A 17,042-nucleotide genomic window follows, 5' to 3' on the forward strand; every position below is an offset into this window, starting at 1 on the left:
CCCGGAGGGCCAGGTTGTGATCATTTTATTTTTACAATGTCCTTGGATGTGTAAAGGTGTTTGTTTGAGGGGGAGGAGCGGTGCATGTGCTCATGTGGGAGAAGAGAGAGGAGTGCAGGCCAGAACGAATGAAGCTTATAACCAATATAGGTCAGTTGCAGAGAGGAGTCCCAATGGTCTGAAAAACACAAAAGTAGTTTGTCACTTCAGACTGGCTACTGGAAAGATGGCAACTGAATAGTTTTATCTAACAGACACCAGCAACCTGGAAAAGTGTCCTGTCAAAGAATGCAGTAGTGGTGAGCATAGGAGGAGGACCAACTCTGCACAGGGGACTGCTCATGTCCCAGCCACCCCCTTAACCCAGGGAATAACAAGCCTGAGATTCCCTTTGCTTGCCTCTGAGCTGTCTTCTCCTGTGCATGTTCCTGTGTCACTGATATGGAGTGGGGAGCATGGCTGAGATAGATACGCTTCCCTGTGCCCCTTGCCAGACTTGCTTACTGTGTCAAAGTGGACAACAACAGAGCAAAAGCAAATTAGAGAAGCACAAAGGAGAACCATACCCCCACAGCCTTGAAGGACGGGCTGGAAAGTCTGGCCAGCCTCTACTGGGATTGGTGCTGTGAAGGAGATCCACATAGCCAGCAGAGAGGCATCATCAAGGTCCTGAGCTTGGTCTGGTGGAGCTGGATGAGCCAAGTGCATTGCTGGGAATTGCTTTGCTCTGCAGTAGACTCCTCACTTCCCATGATTTGCCACAGTATGAGTAAACTCTGCTTTCAGAGCACTCCTAGAGATTTTCACAAGTGGTCTGTAGCTGCAGTGAATGACTGAAAGTGGCAAATCTCCATGAGCCCAGCTTTTGCCCTTGGGACTTCTGATTTCATTTCTATTAAGAAAGCTGTTGTTATACAAGGTCAAAGTTAATCTGCTAAGATGACATTTAGACATTAAAACAGACATCCAGATTTTCAGAGGTGTTTGGAGCCTCTACGTCTCTGCAAAATCAATGTGAGATGCTGACTGCTCAGCACAACTGAAAATCAGGACAGTTCTTCGATGTCTAAACATGGAGTTAGAAGCCTAAGTAGACATATGTGTTTTGCTTTCTTTTTAAAATAGGCTTCCATTCCCAAGGCAGAAAATATCACCTCTCTACCATTTCTATCCATGGTATACTCTTCTGTGCATCACCATAATGCTCCGGTCTAGCATCTGACTGGCTTAATCTGATGTGTTTAACCTACTTCCTCCATAGGAATTCACATTGGGGATCCCAAACTGTTACAATGGTAATGTAAAACTAAATCCTAGGAATTCATATAATGTCTCTGTGGGCACAATACACCAGCTGGCTTCCCCTGAAAAAGTGTCTAGAGTACATGTACATCTCACAGGATGCCTCCCTGACCATGTGGGACTACAGAAAGAAACCCTTCTCACATTAAAATCGGTAGCCCGTTATTGACATCAGTGGGACCTGGTGAAAAGTCACAGGGACTAAATAACCTGTCCGAGAGACTAACCATTTCTCTTGTTTGGCTTAGGGTGTTCCTTCAAGAGTCTCTTTTAACCCTGATTTATTACTGAGCATCAGAGAAATTAAAGGTTCAATATTTCTCCCCTGATACCCTCAACTATCTGACAGGAGAAGAGCTGGAGATGTCCTAAAGAAGATAAAAGTGCATATAGCTGGTTTGCAGAAGGTTTGCCTGCATCACAGAATCACAGAATGGTTAAGGGTTGGAAGGGACCTCTGGAGATCATCTAGTCCAACCCCATCTAGTCAATACCACCAGACCTAGGAGAGCAAGTCTGCCCCATGCAGGAAGCCCCAGTGATACCCCTGTGGCTGCTGAGGACCAGACGGCAACAGGTCATGCTTGGTCTGGATTGTGGCTTTAAATGATGATACTGAATAGATGAGGGTGCACAGGATCCTCTTCTCTGTCCCCATCTGTGCCCTTTACATGGGAAGAAAGTCTGATATCACAGAATACTGAGCAGTGTCAACATGAACCCTCCTCACTATAGGCCTCATCTTTCCCTCAGCATTTGTCATTGTGCTGATGCTTCCAGGAAGATTCTGACAACCTTCAGTTCAGAAAAAAACAAGGCCTTTCTCGTTTTATTCTTTGCAATTGTCTGGTAACTGCTATGTTTACATGAAAACAAGCTTTTTTCTTCTTTAAGAGTCAAACCACAGCTGCTGCACATTTCCTCAATAGAGTTTCATAAACCTGTTTGTCAAGAAATTATGACTTTTTTAACTTGTGCATTCTGAAGTTGACCAAGAGATGCCACCCCTTACCATGAGAGGCAGATCAGGAGCGAGGGTCTGTTCTAGTTACAGTGAGTGGATGGATGGCCAAAGGATTTATTGGGAGCAAGACAGTTACTTGTGCCCATATTTCATGCACAATGGGCAGTGAGACCCATTGCTTCTCTGATCCGTTCTGGAGACCTTTTCCCTCTGCTTTGACTTTAGAGCAGATTCTGATTACAAAACCTGTGTGTAACCTTTTCACCAACTTTTTGTTTCCTGGAATATGCTTCCAGGGTTGGTTGTATGTGGATCTCTGTGGGAATTGTCTGTGCCTGATTTTGCATAGAAATGGGAAGAAAGAAGAGGATTTCCGTGAAGGATCTGGGGATACAACAAAGGAGAAGGAATGGCTGTATGCTCGTGAATAAGTGGGTCCCAAATTGTATTTCTATGGTGCATGGTTTTTGCAGGAGTAAGGGTGTGTGGAGACATGTATTTATTTATATACAAGATGGTCCAACATGAAAGGAGCCTGGGATTACAGATCACATGTAGAAAAATGTGTGCTCTGTAGTGGAAAAATATGAGGGACAGCATCTGGGTGGAGGGGCTAGTGTCTTTAGTTTAACATAGTTATGCAAATACTTGGGCATAGACATGCTGGTGGGATGGAGGAATGTTCTCACAACTGATTTTCTCTGCTAATCTTACTCAGTGAGTTTGTATCTATATATATGCATATATCCTCACTGAGGATACTTTACCAAATACTGGAATTCCAGCTACAGTGACTTGTTAGCAGCCTGCCCTCTGTTAGAGCTAATGGGTTGCAGGCATTGATTTTTTTTTCTGTTGCTATTGATTAGGAGGCCGCTGTACATACAAACCTCAGCACAGCATGGAAAGAGAAAGAGAAGCAAAACAGTTCACATCCCAGCAATTCATCATGCTGGAAAATTCATCCTGGGAATCCCAGTCTTCTCCCACTCTCTCTCTCACATAAAGAAGGAAGCCTTTCCCTTTTTGAAGATATCAACCCACAGGACTCACGAGATAACATATTTTTTTCCAACCATCTTCAAGTAGCAAACATTTCAAAGGTTACCATTCAATGGAAGAAAAGGTTGCATGACAAAAAGGAGTCTTGCATGGAAAGCACAGGAGTTCTAGCTTCAAGACTCAATCTGCAACAGATTTCTTGGGTATCCATGGCTACTCAAGTCATTTATAGCAGCACCTAGATGCCACTAAAATTGGTGCGAATACTTTGGTGGGCTTTGGGATTATGTTCTGAATTTTTCAGTACCTCAGTGCCTCCACAAACCAGTGAAAATTTAGCTTGGAAGAGGATATAGGTCAGAAACTGAGGGAGTTACGTATTGCAGCCTTATAACCTCATACTTGATCCCTGCCAGAGTTCCACTCCTGTCTCACACAGGATTTTTTTCTGTACTCTCAGGGCAGCACCAACACCACTTTTGCTTGGAAACCTACTCATTTTGTTAGACCTCTGTACCCTGTATCTCCCATCTTCTTTCTTCCTTTCTGGTCACAGTGTGACAGTAGAGATGAATCTCCTGTAGTATTTGAATATTTGATGTTTAAACTGTCTTTTATGCTGGTCCTTAAGTTATATGAACCTGAAGATAAGAAGAGAGGACCACTGAGGCTTTTTCCATCTGTATTTATGTCTCTATCTCTCTCATGTCCACCTGCGAGTCTCTGGCAAAACCACAAATCTTCTTTCCTCAGTTTGCCAGTTTGTTAAATTGGTCTAAGAAAACCACCAGCATGCAGATATGATGTGAATAATGTTTCTTAAGTGCTTTGGGACCCTCAGCTTTGGATGCCAGTGATGACTGCTCTGATCACCCCCTCTGCTTGTCTAACCATACAGATATGTGACTTTTTTCAACTTTCTCCAGTGAGATCTCTTAAATATTAACTCTCTTTCTGCATCGTATCTCACTTCTATCTTTCCTCTCCCATTGTCTTCCAGTTCTACAATCATCACCCTAACCCCAATTTATTTTTCCTAACATCTCCTCTGCTGGTGCATCTGTCTATTAACACCTCTACTCTGCCTGCGAATACAGCTGCATCAACTCCATCTCTTTTACATCTCATTACAGGAGCTCCTTCTGAGCTGGCCTCCCCAGGATGAAGATTCCTATGTACCAGTTTTCATACACTATCACTGTCTGATTTTCTCCTGTGTGCCAAAAAGCTCCACTGCAGCACTCAATCCACAAACACTCTATTCAGTTCCATTACCATCCCATGGAGTTGCTTCCGACTTCGTGCCCTTCATCTCCCTTCCTGCATCTTTCTTGTGTCCCTTTTTTTCCTACAGCACTGCCCCTTCTCTCCACAAATAGCAGCACTCTTGGTTTGCCATTGGAAGCAGACTTCCTGCGGCTCCCTGTCTCATCAGCTTCTCATTTCAAGTAATTTAAAATGTAATTTAAAATCTCTCTATTTCCTCCAGACTATTAATTTCTCTCTCCTTACTCTTCTATAGATGTCATTCTGTGTTGCACTATCCAGTGAGATGCGATTGTTGTAAAAATCTGCCACAGCATTTCTAATCTGTATTCTTATTTTGTATTATAATTTTTAATGATTCTTTGCAGGAAAGATGAAATCTCAGCACAGCATCTAGCCACAGCACAAGCAGTCACACAGGACATTCTGGTATTTGCATTGCCTTTGTTCCATTCTTCTCCTGTGGCATTTAGAACTGTAGAGGGATTATTGTGAATGGTCTCAGAGTCTATAAGTAGGTAGCAGGAAGCGAATTATTTCTGGAAATTGGGAAGTGTGAGGCAGGAAGCCGTGTTTAGTCCAGATCCTGGGGTATACTCAGTCCTCATAGGTCTCACTCCTCTTAGCCAGAGATTAAAGAACTCACCACCCTGCAGACCTGGCCTTCTTACACTGGCACTTTCTTTGGGGAGAACGTGGTCCTCTCCTGTTGCTGTATTCACTTGAAACCAAATTGTCAAAGCTGTAGAAATGTGTAATAAAGGCAACAGGTCTGGATTGGTTTGAGGGTCTCTGTTTTGGCCCAGCTGCTGCTTCATCCTCTGTATCTGATTGGATTTGTTAAATGTAGAGATAAGTAATCCTGACAGTTCAGCAATATTTTTCTTGTTATAGATGAAATCTGTAACTTCTCACAGTGTTGGGATCCCCTGCAAGTCCAAATCCACAACCTCTGCAGTGACTGCTTGCTCACCGTGCTAGTCTCACTAGACTCAGATACCAACAGAAGCAAGCTCCTCGAGCCAGAGACAGCCCCTGTCTGTGCAGCCCAGCATACCCTTGACCCAAAGCAGCTCTACCATTTGTAGCAGTAAAATAAACGCTTAACCCCATGGGCTACACAGGTGAGCCCTAAGTGAAAACACAGAGCATCGTCCCTTCTCTCCCTCTACTCTTTGAATGACCTTGCTGTGTAAGCATGGGTGAGTTTTCAAAGGGCCTGAGAACTTTTTGCTTCCGCTCCAGCCAGGTTGCTTGTGTGGCATTACTAGAAGAACTATGCCATACATTTGTGAGAGTTTTTGAGAGTAACTGAGGAGCCCAACTTCCTTCGAGCTTGACAGACTTCCAGAGTCCACACATGCAATGTTTGTGCCTGATGGATTTGAGCGACAGAATAGCCAGATGAAGTTTTTTCCTCTTCAGAGTCTTTCAGGCTCCTGGCCCAACTTTTGTACCCTCCTTTGAAGAACGAGAAGACCACTGGGGTGGTGTTGGAGGGGCACAACCACCAACACAAAAAGAAAATGGCTCAGGGTCCCAAGAATTACTTATTCCTCCTTTATACCTTCCCTCTTCAAGGCCCCTCCCTTCTTTCAGCGGAAATGTCTCAGAAGGGAAGGAGAGGTTCTTGCATGATCTTCTCTAGCTTCCCCAGTTAAGAGCCTCACAGAGCCTCCTCCTCACCACAGGCCATCCCTGTAGAGCCATAATCTCCCATCAGCTTAAGGGTGTTCTCTGCATCTCTCTGCCTCTCAAATTCCTTTGAATCAAGAACAACAGTTCAGAAAGCCTGTCCACAGCTACCATCCTTCACACTCTTGCAGCAGCCTGTACTCAGAGTGCTAAGGTGCATTGGGGCCACCTCCCCCCTTGCCCATCCTCAGCTGTTTGGCAGCTCCATGAGTGGAGAAAGAGACCCCCAGCTCCTGTGGCAAAGGCCAAGGCCAGGAGTCCCCCAGGTGAGGCTAGAGACTGTGTTTGCCCCCCCAAAATGTGTCAGTATTCTCAACCTGCACTGTCTCCTATCACCCTTCCCTCTATCCCTTCTCCTTCCTCCCGCAGGTCCTTTCCTGCCTGCTGGTGGTGATCTGCGTATGGCTGATGCAGACACCATGAGTGCTTGCTGGTAAACACTCCTATCATGGTCTCAACTGCGAGGGCAGCCTGGTCTGTGCCCTCCAAATGGGGGAAATGATCAGTGGTCTGTAGGGCAGCCAATGAGCCCCCTGCTGCTTGCTATAGAGCCCTTCATGTCCAACGGTCCTGGGGGAGATTGTCCTGAAAGGGCAGGTCCGGTCTGCTCCCAGAGAGGGAGAATGGAGGAGAAATAAATGGAGTTATGAAATTGCAACGTGGCTGAAGCCCTCCAACTGGTTCAACTTCCCAGCACCCCCTTCCTTCAGCCCTGTTCCCCCGCACAGAACAGCAGTGAACCTAAAGCAGCTCTTCTGGTCTCTTTTTCACTGAACAATGAATCCGATCAGAGAGAAACAAAATCGGTAGCATCAAGAATTAGATTATTTCTTTCCTTTATGATTGTTGCATTAATGAGCAGCTGCATGTATAGAACCAGGAGGTGAGTAATGTAATTAGCCTGGTGTAATGATACTGCTGAGGAAGAGAGAGAGGATTATGACATACTTAGATGTCAGTATTGCACAATTTTGTATATGTTCCCGGTACTATCGGGTTGTGTCTGACACAGGAAACTTAAATAGTGATAGATTTCAGTCTGCATCCATTCAGGTCATGCATCTTTCTGTATAAAATGAAAATATGAAAGGTGGATTGCATTCTGGGGGGTAGGGGGAAGGGATTCAGTTTGGTGGTTCCTTTCCTTAACAAAATAATAGTAATAATAATAAATTGTCCTTTCTCGTGAAGAATCTTCCCAAAATGTCTGCTTCTTGGAGCAGGCATTGGGATTTCACAGAAAGCTACGAAGTCGAAGTGAGAACGCGGGGATTCACACAGCACTGGTCAGGGGGAGACAGAGGGACGGAAATCGAGCAACACCAAAACATATGCAACTTGCAGCGAACCCGAGAAGAGTGAAGAGCAAGCACTTAAAAAACGTAACAACAGCAATAATAACAGTAATAAAGGCTTATTTTTAAATTACCCTTCCACGTTACATTTCACCCAACTCCTGGGGAGAGAAACGGCTGACCAAAGTTTTGCGCGGGTCTAACCGCGGTGTGCGGGTTGCACTTGCAGCTGCGGGCACGTTCGGCGGGGATGCGAAGGAGGCTGAGCTGGGGCGGGGGGGCGCGGCGATGGGGGAAGAAAGGCTGAAAGCGAGAAAGAGGGAGAGCCCCGGCTACTCCTTCCTCTGGGCTCCTCGGCAGGCCGGGGGAGCAGCCCTTCCCGGGGCTGTCAGCGGCGGGCTAGGCGCAGGGCGGGGGGGAGGCTGCCCCCTCCGCCCCTCCCCGCCCGCCCGCCCGCCCGCGCAGAGCGGAGGAGGGCGGCTGCCGCCCGCGGATGCTGGGGCGCGGGCGGCGCGGGCAGGGCGGGCGGCGCGGGCAGGGGAGCTGTCCTTCAGCACCGCGGGCCCGGCAGCGCTCCTCCCGCCGCTCCGCCGCCCGGGCAGCGCTCCCGCAGCACCGGGGGGCCTGGGACCGCTCCTCCCGCCGCTCCGCCGCCCGGGCAGCGCTCCTGCAGCACCGGGGGCCCGGGAGCGCTCCTCCCGCCGCTCCGCCGCCCGGGCAGCGCTCCCGCAGCACCGGGGGGCCTGGGACCGCTCCTCCCGCCGCTCCGCCGCCCGGGCAGCGCTCCTGCAGCACCGGGGGCCCGGGAGCGCTCCTCCCGCTCCGCCGCCCGGGGAGCTGTCCTGCAGCACCGCCGGCCGCCGCCGCCGCCGCCGCGGGGGAGCCGTCCAGAGCCGCGCCGCCGCCGCCGCCTTGATGCAGTAGCGGGGCCCGGGAGTAGCCGGAGGCCGCCGCGGGGCAGAGGGTGCCGCAGCCGGGCTCCGCTTCGCGCCTGTCCCCCTCCTCCCCCCGGCCCCCTCCCCAGGAGCCCCCCTCTCTCCTCGCCCACCTCCGCCGGGAGCGAGCGCCGCGGCTGTGTGGAAAAGCCATGGGAGGCAAGACCTCGGCACCTGTTCAGCTGAAATCAAGGGCTTACAGTATACTGGGCAGCCTGGCTTGGTGGTAGGAGCGAGCGAAAGGAAGGAGAAGCAAGCGAGAAAAAGTGAGAGGATTGGAGCGACTGCCGCTGCCAGGGGAGAAAAAAAAATAAAAACCCAAGGAGGATAACTGGGAAGGAAAAGGATTTTCATGGCGCAGGCTGCAGAGCTAAGCAAGAAGACTGAAGGTTGCATCTCTGCTCTTACAGTCTCTAACTGTCTAGGTCCAGATAATGAGAGATTGTGTTGAGGATGCTGCTGCTGCTCCCCTGTTCACTGTGGAAGCCATCTCCAAATTAGCCATTACATATGGAAACTGGAGACCAGAATTTTAGAAAAAGGGATTAAGGCGTCTCATTTTGGGAGGGGTTCTCTCTTTATTTGTTTGGTTTTTCTTGGTTCTTTTCTCTCTTTGTTTTTTTTCTTTTTCCTTTTTTCCTTTTTTTATATTTCAACCAGAACGTTTCCAATTTAAAAGGCAAGCCTCTTCCCGTGTGGTCTTTCTAATTTACACTCTTTTCCGTGGGCTTTCTTACCTCCCTTTTTTGATATCTATCTCTCTATATATACCCATTATATTATTAGTCGGAATTATTATTATTTTATTTTATTAAACACACACACCCCAAGAATCAGAAGGCGGTTGGGTATTTGTATAATGAAGAATTATGGGGCTCTTTGACAGAGGTGTTCAGATGCTTTTAACCACCGTTGGTGCTTTCGCTGCCTTCAGCCTGATGACCATAGCTGTGGGGACCGACTACTGGCTTTACTCCAGAGGGGTTTGCAAGACTAAAACTGTCAGTGAGAACGAAACCAGCAAAAAGAACGAGGAAGTCATGACCCATTCTGGATTATGGAGAACCTGCTGCCTGGAAGGTATTTGATTCTGGATCTCCACACCACCCCCCATTTCCTCTCCCACCACCCCATGTTTCTCCCCCTCTCCAAATAAATCCCTCCACATTCCACCATTTTCTCACTTCATTCCTTTCACCACAGATCGAGAGCGGTGGGCTCAGTCACTCAGAGTACAGAGGCAAGAAGACAGGCAAAACATTCTCTGCTCCGTTCCCTTCTCCCTTTCTCTTCCCCACCCTCCCCAAAAATTCACTTCCCCCCTCCAACTTGAATAATGTGTGTGTTACAAAAACACCGAGAGCCTTTCAAAAAGCAGCTGTGCAGTCTGCCTGTCTTCAGCTTGTTTGAAATGCCTGGGAAAGCGATGCCAAAATGCTGTATTATTGCTGTGCTGGGGCTGTACCCACAGAGTGAAATAATTGCTCTCTTTGCAAATGGCTTATTTGCAAAGACAAGACCTGGAGTGAGGGGTGATGTGGGGAGGGGGTGACTGCAAAGCACTTTGGATGAGACTATTAGTTCACTTTAGGAGGGGAAAAGAGAGAAGGGGAAGCAACCCTGTTATGTCCAAAATGCGTCGTACAGTAAATCTAACGGTTCCAGTCATCTTGAGCAGAGTTCAGACCATTTCGTAATGTCTGTAAGCAACCACATCTCACTGGGCTGGGTGCAGAGGGGTCTAGTTTGTGGCTGATTGGTTTGGTTTGGGACTGGGATTTTTCTCCCGTTTGTTATTTATTGGGGGGTGGGTTTTTGTTTGGAGCCTTTTTTTTTTTTTTAAGGTTTATGGTATAGGCTAAAAATAAACAAGTCTCTGAATGGAAAAATCAGCCTAAGTCTGATGTGGTGAAACTGAACAGCAACTCAGTGACATGTCTGATGGCAGAAGAGACACTGCCACAGCCAACTTCTGGAATCAGACGTTCCTAAGGGAGGGGGAAAGAAAAGAGGGGCCAGTGATTCGCTTTTAAATATGTGTTGCTCAGTACTGCTATTGGTGTACGTGTGGGCTGGGGAGGTGGTCTTCAGCCTGTGCTGGAGGGATAGGGACAACCAATGTAAATGCGTGGTTTATGTTACACACGTAGCGAGAAGGAGAGATCGAGAGCCCATTGTAAAAGCCCTGTTTATGAATCAGCTCCTAGCTGGAGGGTGGGCTGCCGGGGGTTTATGGACATCCAGGGGTGATGTCTGTGTCTGTTGGTGTCCACCAGAGCTAGGTGTGCCTGGAGCTCCCCGGTGGGAGAGAACGGCGAGTGGGTGCCGCAGAACTGATTTTCTAAGACCGGCACTGGGAGATGGAAGGCAAGGGGGAGGAAGGAATAAACTATGTATGTCCTAACGTCTCTCACCAAAGCAAGCTAAAGCTGCTGTTTGGAAATGGTTGTGTCTGGGAAGAAGCGCGAATTTCCCCCCCGTTCTTGGTGCAAACGGTTGAGTGATGGCTGGACATGTTTTGAATAGCTAAGTGACTTCATTGAGCGATGGTCTATTTGACGCATACTGCATTTAGTGCCCTTTGTCAACCCAAACTGCTGCCTTTTAACATATCCTGCAGAGGAGCTCTATGCTGAATACTATATGCTGTCTCCACGCCAGAAAATCAATAGCAGTAAATTAATGGGGGATGTTTTAAACACACTCGCTCACACACACGCACACATTTCCTCAAAATAGGTAAATATATAGAGACATATATTAATAAAAAAATGAAAAGCCTTTCACATAGCTATTCATTACAACCAGGGAAAGAGACATCTCCTTAATTAAAAATTAATGAGCAAGGGAAGAAAAAAAAAAAGAAGCCCAAATGCAAAGCCATGCGGGGAACGGAGGCTGTGGGGAAGAACTCCCTTCCTGAGCCGTGTCCCCAAGCTGGAGGGCAGAGGGAGGCTGGGATAGAGACAGGAGGTATGAGGACCCTGGCCGGGAGAGGCACTGAATTCAGATCATTTCTATCTGCCCATAGAGCGGTACCCGGAGGGACGCAGTCTGAGGGGGAGGAGGAAGGGGTGGGTGAGGTTTGTCAGATCCGAAGAGCTCAGGGCTCCTTCTCCTTTACATCTGACAGGACCCCACAGGCACTGTGGAGAAGTGGCTTGCATGGCAAAGGAAAGTACCAGGATGCTTCCAATTAAAAGCTCCGAAGTGCCCCCAGCCCCCATCCCCGACGCTGCGCTACCAGTCCAGTCCCCCTGCCCTCCCTGTCGATGCTCTCCGGCGGGCTCATAGTGCAGCCTTGCACGACAGGTGTGAAATGCAGCCTGCAAGCAAGCTGCACGGCCCTGGCAGGGTGCTCTGGCTTGCGCCAGCCATGTGAAGGTTGGACTGGCCCGTTCCTCAAGCCTCTGGACACTGGGCAGAAGTGGCAAGCGGGGCAGGAGGATGCAATGCAATGCACAGGAGCTGAGCCCAGCTCCCAGTCCCTAGCCTGGGGGCACAGGTTGCACCAAAACATGAATAAGGGCCAAGTAGCAAGAGCATCTCATCAGGAGGCAAAACCAACCCTATGGCCACGTGCTGAGCAGGTCCTGGGCACAGGTTTGCCTCATGGGCTGGCACGGCACAGGGCTGGCACGGCTGCTGCTGGGCTACCACCGCTTGTCTTCCTAAAGCCCCACAACCTGCATGGGCTGGTGGCTGACACTCTCTTGCTCTCAGGATAGCACAGCCAAACAGCCCCACCAGCCCCTAGACGGCAGGCCTCTTGCTGTTATGTCTGATCTGCTTGCAGGGAGGTTTTCTTCTTTCTCGGCAGAAGGAATGAGAAAGGTGTCCCTGATTGACTTGCTCTCCCTGGTGAAAGCTGCCTGCTGGCGAAAGGAACAGAGAAGGGTGCAGTAAAGACTCCTTTCCCCATGATGCAGAGGGTGGGAAGATTTGTGGAGGGAAGGACTTGGTCCCAGGAGGCTGTAAAAAGGGCGAAACCCTTGGACTCTTCACACCTTGCCCACAGTGTGGCAAAGGCACCTGACAAAGGGTGTGGGTCAGACATGCTTCTGCTGCCTGGGGTGGGTGTCAGGGCAGGTCTGTAGGGTGAGAAGAGGTAGTGAAGAGGAGGGCAGGAGGATTTTTAACATGCAAGTAATCAAAGAAGGAGCCCAAACTGCCTCCTGCTACTGGTAGGAAGCCTCTGATGAGGTTGTCTTCATTTTGGGGGATGTGGGGCAATGCTGGCATTAGTCAACGCTGTAGACTGTCAGAGATGGTGGACTCCTCATGTTCAAAATATTGTGCTAAATTGTCTTTTCTCTTCTTGGCCAAGATATCAAACAGCAAAAATGGACGTGAGTTCTCAGTCTCAGGCTGTACACACAGATACGCTATGGTCAGAACTGCAAGTTCCTCTTGAATTTTGGTCCCTGGGCTTTCAATATTCGGGTTCCCCTCTCGTCAGTCATTCTGTTCCCCACAGTGGACTTAGATTCAGCATTTTCAGGTCTTTGTATTGCTCCGAAGAGGAGTGTAATTTGGGATGTTCCTCTTCTATCGAGATTGCTTTCCCCCCTTTCTTGTGTCCTAGAGTGAGCCCCTGTCACACTGTGGGGCTAAAGGTGAAAGGTGGTGTCAGTTCACATTACTGCAGATCACATGTCTGATTTTTTTCCTAGTCTTCCTCAAGATAATCCTTTCTCAGACTTTGGGGTTGCCCCATATGTGTCCCCAGGCCATTCAAAAATCTTTGCTCTTCAAGAAAATTGGCCTTTCTCAGCCCTTTGTCTGCATAGGCACAAAACACACACGTACACCAAGCAATTGGGATCTGTAAGCTCATGCAACACATCGATACTGCACCTCTTACAACTTCGAAATGGCTGCGGATCTTCCAGCCTAATTCCTTCTTGGCCCCGAATGCTTTAAAACCACTTTTTGAGTGATGCCTTGTCTAATTCCTTCATTAGCTCCTGTAGATCTCCTACAGGATCTCAAAAAGTGAGCGACGATGCCTTATCCCGGTCTTATGAAGCAAGCAAATGAAATGTATTTTATATCTGTAGGTTATTGGTTTTGTCATGTTGTCATTATTATTAGGAAAGGGATAAGTCTGGGAGGCTTTTATACCAAGAAGGAGGGAGAGAAGAGTCCAGGGCAGGCAGGCATGAGTGATGCGCATGGGGTTAGACATCCCTGTAGATCTGACTGGTGTGAAGGCAAGTAATTGAATGGATGTTGGTGCAGAAAATAATTCCTGCCTAGAGACCCTTCCCAAGGAAAATTAATGAGCTGATCTGTTCCCTTTCCAGCTTGTTACATATGAACAGCGCATGAGAGTTAAGCGCAGTTTCAGTGTTTGCAAAAATGAAAAGCTGACAGCAAAGTGAGGCAGGGCACAGTCAGCGGACAAGCTTCTGCCAGACAATTCTGGTGCTGCATTGCTTCCTCACGCTGCCTTCTCCCACTGCTGTTGCTCCTGGGCCACCTCTTTTCTTTCACACCCATCTTATGAGTGTTTTTTCCCTCATCTTCCCTCTTACCTTTCCCAATTTCCTTTCTTTTACCCTTCGTTTCTGTTAGCACCCCCAGTTTTGCGCTGCAGAATTGCCTGCTGTCCTACATCCAAGGATCCACAAATCTGCCAAGGTCCTTTCCCCTGACTCTTGCTGTCCTAATCCCGGGGCTTTTCTGAACACACAGTGAAAATAGCAGTAGATTAAGTCAAAGTCTCCGTATCTTCATGATTCAGGAGCAGGAGCAGCCTAGCACAGCCCTGAGATGCAGCAGGAGAGGCAACGGCCCGGCACATAGCTAATTGCTGCTGGCATTGCATCTGCTGGGGAGAAGGAGGATGCAGAGCTGGACAGGCCTTGGATGAAGAGGAAGACAAAGGATTTTAAAAAGTGGGGTGGCATATGGTGAGGGAGAATTACTCGGGATCCCAGACTTGATTGGGTTTGGTTCTCCTCTCAGCTTAAATTCACACCTGACTGTAAGTCACCGAGAAGCTAGGGATTTGAGGGGCTGAGACCTGCAAGCTCAATTCTTTTGTAAGATTTGACAAGGAATTGCTGTTCCTCACCAGTGAGTTGCTAGAATTGACTTTTAAATTGCTTTTAAATTATGAATCTTCCTACTGACAGAGAAAGAGGAATGGGTTAATGTTGTCCTGAAATGCACCAGAAATTGTCTTGCTGAAGAGAGTGAGAGCGAAATGCAGTGGGAGGGACACGGAGATGCAGTGTGGCAGCAGTAATGTATAAAGAAATTACACAGAGATAGAACAAATGTCTCTCTGCCAGGGAGACCAGGAGCTATTCCTATCTAATGTTTCCCTTTTAACCCATCCCTTTCCCCATTCGATCCTCGGAGCCCCCGTCTCACTTCGCTGCGGTTCGGTATGATCTAAGCAAGAGTTTTGGGGGAGGAGGACCACTGAGGTTTGCCAGCAGAATCTCCATATTTATTTAATTTAAAAGCAGTAGCGAGGAGGTTGCCAGGGGCATCATGGAACATTTCAGACTCTCAGAAGGCTCTGCCCCCTGCCCCTGTTTTAAGAGCAGATTCCCAATCAAGCATACCCGGTTTATCCCAGGGGGGAGCCCTCGCTGCTCCATTCTGCGCTGCTTCTCCCTTCCATATTGCACTCGTTGTCAGGGGATGTGCTGCTGCCTTTCATGGGCATGAAACCTTCCCCCTTGCAGGGGGCTTCCGAGGAGGGAAGGGGTCTGCTGCCGGGGGAATGGGTTAGCAGCGGGGCACTTGCTCCCTCTCCTCTCCCCGCAGCCCCCATCCCAGGGCGACAGCTACCCAGCAGGGGAAACACAGATAGCAGAACAGGTCAGGTGTATGCAAAACGTATTGTAAATACAATACACCTAAAAGTTATTTTTCCCTTGCCTGTATGACCCCAGCTTTTTCCTCGCCCTCCATCTTTGACTCATTCTATCCATCTCCATTTTAGTTTGTTCTCGTTTCCCTCCCCTGTTTTTCCTCTTTATTTTTCTCTTTCATCTTCATGTCTCTTCTGTGCTTTTTCTCAAAAGCAGCTTCTCCTTCATTATTTCTCCCTGTTTCTCTCCAAGTTCTCTGAGGCCCATCCCCCTTGCTCTTTCCTCTGTTACATTATCTTGTCCTTGCTCTCCTCTGTCCCCTTTGCTCCTGCTGTCTCATCTGTCTGTCCTCTTTCCTCTTCTCTCTGCCATCATTTCCCCCTGGCTTTCCCCCATCTCACACACAATCCTTCCCCCCCAGCTGAAGGACTCCATCCTTTTGGAGCTGTTCTGCCTCTCCACTCTAAAGCAACTCTCTTCCAACCCCTCTCCAGCTCTCCCCCTCCTCGAGGGGCCAGTGTACCCCCCTCCTTGAAACAGTGTATGACACTGGTTGCTGTTGCTGTCTTCTCTTGCCCCAGTGGCAGCCTGGCTGTCTCTGAGGGGGGTGAGACCCAAGCCCCTCTTTCTGCTCCCCTCGTTGCCTCATTGCCTGTGGTCAAGCCAACATCCCTCCGCTTTGCTGCCTCCAACCTCCTGTGGCCGGAGGGCTCACTGGCAGCTCAGCTGATGAGCTGGCTCATCTGCATGAGGCCAGCAACTGGGCTGGAAGGAGCTCATGGCAGCCCTACATACCCTCCCTGGCAACGCTCAGACATGGATCAGGCCAGGATCCAAATGGAAAATAAGGGTCTCTGTAGCCATAAGCCTGGGGCAGCTCTTGTGCACTACAGTGAAGGATCTCCGGTTGTCAGGAAGAAGTGTCTCAGCAAGCAGTCGTCCTTTTTAAGCTGTTTACAGGGGAATGTCTTTCTCTGAGATTCTCAGGAACACCTCAGGGAGTGAGGTGAATGGGGCTGGGGTCTCTCAATGATCAGCTGAGTGAACCTCAGTGAGTCAGGGCAGAGGGTACTGTTGGCCAGTGGGAAAAGGGAGACTGTGTATCGTGCAGGGCTCTACATGAACCACAGCATCTCACTGCATGCCAGAAACAGGGACACTGCTGTTAGCTGCCCAGTGCAGACCACAGCTGTAGACAGAAAACACACCACCAGCAAATCCTCAGGCATAAGGGATAGAGCAGGGGGGACGGAGAATGCAGGAGCAAGGCCCATCCAAGGAGGGGGTTTGCAAAGTCAGAAAGGGATTCATAAAAGGGGGACTGGGACAAGGAGGAGTAGGAAAGACGGTATGTATGAAGGCAGCCTGCAAGACTAGATGTGTTTGCCTGGAAAAGGAGGTGAATGAGAGCGAAAGCGATTGGATTGTATTGAATAATGAATGGGCTAGAAAAGATGGATCAGTAGCTCTTGATTTCCCCATTTTGTAACACACAGACAAGAGGACCTGACTTGAGTCACCGGAGACCCAGTTAAAGCTTTCTCATTTGATGCGTATCAGGGCTGTGGATCTCATTGCCACTGGAGCTCCTGTGGCCAAGATTTTAACAACGTTTAGCAAGCAAGTGGGCATTTACGAGGGAGTTCACGAAAATTAAACGTCCTCCTAATGGATGTGAACAGCATTTTGGGTGTTTCGTAATTCAGCAATTAAGGCAGTCGCAATAAAAACTAGGATAACATTTCACAAGGGC

General features: G+C 48.7%; 1 protein-coding gene across 1 annotated transcript in view; it reads left to right on the forward strand.

Moving 5' to 3' along the window:
• The first annotated feature begins 9,328 nt into the window (after nucleotides 1–9,328).
• The window catches only part of CACNG2 (calcium voltage-gated channel auxiliary subunit gamma 2), a 54,783-nt gene continuing 47,069 nt past the window's right edge, over nucleotides 9,329–17,042 (forward strand). The window contains exon 1 of the mRNA XM_068401944.1: nucleotides 9,329–9,539. Coding sequence (XP_068258045.1) covers nucleotides 9,329–9,539 — 211 coding nt within the window. The remainder of the gene's footprint in view (nucleotides 9,540–17,042) is intronic.

Source organism: Nyctibius grandis, chromosome 5 (assembly GCF_013368605.1).
Source record: "Nyctibius grandis isolate bNycGra1 chromosome 5, bNycGra1.pri, whole genome shotgun sequence".
Classification (NCBI taxonomy): domain Eukaryota; kingdom Metazoa; phylum Chordata; class Aves; order Nyctibiiformes; family Nyctibiidae; genus Nyctibius; species Nyctibius grandis.